At 33.9% G+C, this 5504-nt stretch overlaps 1 protein-coding gene across 1 annotated transcript in view; it reads left to right on the top strand.

Annotated features, from left to right (window-relative positions):
- Positions 1-463: 463 nt before the first annotated feature.
- Positions 464-5504, top strand: part of LOC111704567 (probable E3 ubiquitin-protein ligase HECTD2) — a 15793-nt gene continuing 10752 nt past the window's right edge. Inside the window, exons 1-6 of the mRNA XM_023476844.1 lie at positions 464-655; positions 839-1018; positions 2134-2233; positions 2640-2650; positions 3806-3929; positions 5174-5200. Of these exons, the coding sequence (XP_023332612.1) occupies positions 561-655; positions 839-1018; positions 2134-2233; positions 2640-2650; positions 3806-3929; positions 5174-5200 (537 nt within the window). The 5' untranslated portion in view covers positions 464-560. The remainder of the gene's footprint in view (positions 656-838; positions 1019-2133; positions 2234-2639; positions 2651-3805; positions 3930-5173; positions 5201-5504) is intronic.

Genomic DNA, 5504 nt, shown 5'->3' with positions numbered 1-5504 from the left:
AAATTGCCCCCCCCCCAGCAGGAATAGGGTTAATTAGCAAAGATTGAATCTGTAAAGAAAATGAGTTTTTGACACAAACTAAAATTTTCTAATCCTTACATCGTTGCAACCAAAAATAATAAACCTTTGTTATTAAAATATTAGACTTTTTGATAGAACAGAATTCATAGTTGGAAATATTTAAGGAGTACGACATCGGATTTAAGATATATAGGGATTAAAAATCATAGTTTGTCGCAAGAACTTAGTTCCTTCACAATAAATCTTTCTTTATCAGTAGTATTCAGAGTTACCAATAGAGTATTCAGAGTTACCAATAGAGTATTCAGAGTTACCAATAGAGTATTCAGAGTTACCAATAGAGTATACAATAGAGTATAAGTGGATTCTTTTCTTCTCTTTTACGAGCAGTGCTAAAGTAATCTTTGTAAAGCATTAATAATGATTTTATTCCACCAAAATAATGAAAACATTATAATCAATACTTTTAGATAAACCCAGAGCAGGACGGAGCAAGCCTTGAAACTCCAGACCTGGATGTTGGTTTGCTAGACACAGTTATGGATAATATCCGTGGTATGAGTGCAGGAGTACAGAAGACAATGTTGAAATCTATTATTACTTCTCTACTAGACAGATCAAAACCTTTATACGGGTAGGAATACTAAAACATTTATTTTGCTCTGTATCAGGCACAATTTAAATCTTTTGCAGATTTAAATGTGATTTCTTTTTCCTGTTTTATTGATCGTATTTAATTTTTTAGAGCAATTGAACTTAAAAATTCTAATCCCGGAATTAAAAATGTTAAACCTGAGTTATGGTAGATCAATTTTAGGAAGGATAATGTAAGAGCACTACTCATCCTACTCCAGAACCCAATATTCTCCGCCCAGTCGACCTACACCGTCTTCTCCCACATCCTGCAGAACATCACCTCACTACACAACGGAGATCATCAACTTCTAGTTCATTGGTTCAGGAACCTAGAACCTCATAGACTAGCAAGCATTGTCAGGTATACAGAGAAACAGACTAGCCAGTATTGTCATATATATGGAGAAACAGACTAGCCAGCATTGTCAGGTATACGGAGAAACAGACTAGCCAGCATTGTCAGGTATATGTGGAAACAGACTAGCTAGCATTGTCAGGTATACGGAGAAACAGACTAGCTAGCATTGTCAGGTATACGGAGAAACAGACTAGCTAGCATTGTCCGGTATACGGAGAAACAGACTAGCTAGCATTGTCAAGTATACGGAGAAACAGGCTAGCTAGCATTATCAGGTATATGGAGAAACAGCTGATCACAATTCAGGAATCTGTTACAGCTGATCACTATTTAGGAATCTGTTACAGCTAATTACTATTCAGAAATCTGTTACAACTGTTCACTTTTTAGTAATCTGTTACAGCTGATCACTATTTAGGAATTTGTTACAACTGATCACTATTTAGGAATCTGTTACAGCTGATTACTATTCAGGAATTTGTTACAGCTGATCACTTTTTAGGAATCTGTTACAGCTGATCACTATTCAGGAATCTGTTACAGCTGATCACTCTTCAGGAATTTTTTACAGCTGATCGCAATTCAGGAATCTGTTACAGCTTATCACTATTCAGGAATCTGTTTCAACTGATCACTATTTAGGAATCTGTTACAGCTGATCACTATTCAGAAATCTGTTACAACTGTTCACTTTTTAGGAATTTGTTACTGCTGATCACTATTCAGGAATCTGTTACAGCTGATCACTATTTAGGAATTTGTTACAGCTGATCACTATTCAGGAATCTGTTACAGCTGATCACTTTTTAGGAATCTGTTACAGCTTATCACTATTCAGGAATCTGTTACAACTGATCACTATTTAGGAATCTGTTACAGCTGATTACTTTTCAGGATTCTGTTACAGCTGATCACTATTTAGAAATCTGTTACAGCTGATCACTATTCAGGAATATGTTACAACTGATCACTATTCAGGAATCTGTTACAGCTTATCACTATTCAGGAATCTGTTACAGCTGATCACTATTCAGGAATTTGTTACAGCTGATCACTATTCAGGAATCTGTTACAGCTGATCACTATTCAGGAATCTGTTACAGCTGATCACTATTCAGGAATCTGTTACAGCTGATTACAATACGACAGTTTCCTCCTGCGGACAAATCTCTTCCTCCGCTCGCCAAATCAAAATGGTGGATTCCTACAGCAACTAAGGTTAAATTATAAAAGTAAAATGCTTTTTAAAACTAGGACTGAGCAAAGTTTAATCTAAACTGAAATATGTTTATTTTCTTTAAATCAAGAAAAAATCTTTCATAAAAGGTTGTTAGCCAAGGCAAAGTTCCATTAATTGAACGGGACTTTTTTAATTAACGGAAAATCCAATTAACGAACGGAAACAAATGCTTTAGTTATTAATTAAAAACGAGCGGTTTTTTTAATTATGAAGATTTTTTATTGTGAGAGCTTTCTTTAAATATGAAAATTGAAAACTGAGAAGCTGCGCAGATTATTGCTGTATAGTTAGCTAGTATGCTATATATATATATATATATTTGTACAATGAAGAAAAAAGACAGGAAAAACTAGGTTTAAAAATGCATGTTATGTATGAATTTAGGTTCATACATTGTTCATAAATTGGATTTTCTAATAATTTTCTCTACATGAAAATATATAAAATATATCAACTTATATTTAAAGGAAGTAAATAAAAAAGTCAAAAGATAAACTGTAAACTGTTTTCTCAATTCTTTAACTTTTAAATTTTGATTCCCAACTCTTCATACAAGAATACAGCGTATATAAAGTAATAATTATATTCCTGAATAATGTTCTTGTACAAAAACAACTCATAATGCAATATGTCCTCTGGGGCCTATCTAATATATACATACTGAATATACAGGGCAATCCATAAAGAATGTGACTACAGATTTCAGTCTCATTCTTAATTCATGGTTCACTGCAACTTTGTATTTAAAGTATTTAAAGAGGATATTTCTCATCCTTTGTAGTAAACCTGTAAGTAAATGTACAACATGCAGGGGGTGGCAATGTTTGTTAGATTAGATTGATTAGTAGAAAACTAAGTCCGAATTCAATGAATTTGAGCCGCGTCTCAAATCCGCCAAAAACCGGTTTCAATCGAGCGCCGACTTAAATCTTGAAACATTGAATTGGAACCAACCATATTTGAGCCGTGTCTTAAACTTTAGCTGCGGCTGTAATTCTTTAAATTTGGCTTTTGATATAGCTATAAGTCAGTGGGAACTTTGAGTACGTTTAGGCCATGCAATTGATTTGTACAATGAATATTTGAATGGGACAAGAACTAATCAGTACAGTATTTTTTCTTTCAATTTAATTCAGTTCAAAACTTCAAACTTCAGCATGCTCATTTTAAAAAAAATACCTTAGAGGTTATTAATATTTCTGGACCTTTTAATAATAAACAGTGGAGTGAAATTTTTCATTTTAGTGTTTTTATAAACATATTGAATGTCAACCTGCGTTCATCTAAAAATTTTCAATTTACAGGGTGTCCCACGAAGCATAAAAGTTGAGAGACGACTTGTTCGTTGGATACCCTGTAGATACTGTTTTATCTCAGACCTTATACACACTATTATACAGGGAAGCATGAATATGTTTCCTAGTATTTATTGTTGAACATTTAACATGCAGGAGGATACAGCAACACAGACGCAATGCGAAAAATTAGAACTATTAATGACTTCATAAAATCATAAATAATTTCAGGTTATGTGTTTATCCGACATAAAGAAATGTGATAAAACATTATGGTTTTTCTTTATATATAATATATATATATATTCCTGGACAGTTCTCCTATTGCCAGTACCCTTTCATCCTCTCTATAGTGGCCAAGAGACATATTCTAACAAAGGTAAATTTAATTTTTAAATGTATATGTTGTATCCTTGGAAAGAAATAATCACATCTGTATCTCCCTGTGTTATCACCCTGAATCCCCCTGCACCCCCCAGTATTTGCCCTGTTTCCCCCTGTATTCCCATGTATTCCCTGTATCACCTGTATCCCACTGTATCCCTCTGCAACTCCTTGTTTTTCCTGTATCCCCATGTATCCCCAGTATCCCTCTGTATCCTCTGCATCCCCCTGTATCCCTGTATCCCCTGTATACCCTGTATGCCCTGTATCCCCTTGTATCTCCTTGTAACGCATTGTATTCCCTGTATCCCCTGTATCCCCCTGTATCACCTGCACCCCACTGTATCCCTTTGTATCCCACTGTATCTCCCTGTAACCCTTGTATCCCATGTTTCCCCCTGTATCCCCCTATAACCCCTTGTATCCCCTGTATCCCCCTGTATCAATATTTTCCAGAGATAGACACATAAACTTATTCAATTTCCCGAGTAAAAGTTCAGAAAAGAATTTCGCTTTTACAGCCGCAGGGAAATCTATTGGAAGTTTAAATCATATTTTTCTTGAAGTTGAGAATATATGTAATATCTTTATAAGTAAACAAACATTAAAAATACATTGTAAACCTTGGTGACATTAGGTTTGAAACAAATGGAATAGATTATATTAAAAAATATATCTTTATATTGTATTTAGGAATCTGAACAGCTGATGATATTGACTGTATTTAGGATTCTGAACAGGAGATGATATTGACTGTATTTAGGATNATATGTAGTGTCTTCTACTGATACAACAGGAGATTATATTGGTTGTATTTAGGATTCTAAACAGGAGATTATAATGACTGTATTTAGGATTCTGAACAGGAGATTATATTGGTTGTATTTAGGATTCTAAACAGGAGATTATAATGACTGTATTTAGGATTCTGAACAGGAGATTATATTGACTGTATTTAGATTCTGAACTGGAGATGATATTGATTGTTTTTTTCGGATTCTGAACAGGAGATTATATTGGTTGTATTTAGATTCTGAACAGGAGATTATATTGACTGTATTTAGGATTCTGAACAGGAGATTATATTGACTGTATTTAGGGTTCTGAACAGGAAATTATGTTGGTTGTATTTAGGATTCTGAACAGGAGATTATATTGACTGTATTTAGGATTCTGAACAGCAGATGATATTGGTTGTATTTAGGATTCTGAACAGTAGATGATATTGGTTGTATTTAGGATTCTGAACAGCAGATGATATTGACTGTATTTAGATTCTGAACAGTAGATGATATTGGTTGTATTTAGGATTCTGAACAGCAGATGATATTGGTTGTATTTAGGATTCTGAACAGGAGATGATATTGACTGTATTTAGGATTCTGAACAGTAGATGATATTGGTTGTATTTAGGATTCTGAACAGCAGATGATATTGGTTGTATTTAGGATTCTGAACAGGAGATGATATTGACTGTATTTAGGATTCTGAACAGTAGATGATATTGGTTGTATTTAGGATTCTGAACAGCAGATGATATTGGTTGTATTTAGGATTCTGAACAGGAGAT

Source organism: Eurytemora carolleeae, unplaced genomic scaffold (assembly GCF_000591075.1).
Source record: "Eurytemora carolleeae unplaced genomic scaffold, Eaff_2.0 scaffold570, whole genome shotgun sequence".
NCBI lineage: Eukaryota > Metazoa > Arthropoda > Copepoda > Calanoida > Temoridae > Eurytemora > Eurytemora carolleeae.
Note: the sequence above shows the minus strand (reverse complement) of the source record. Positions and strands in the feature narration are given on the sequence as shown.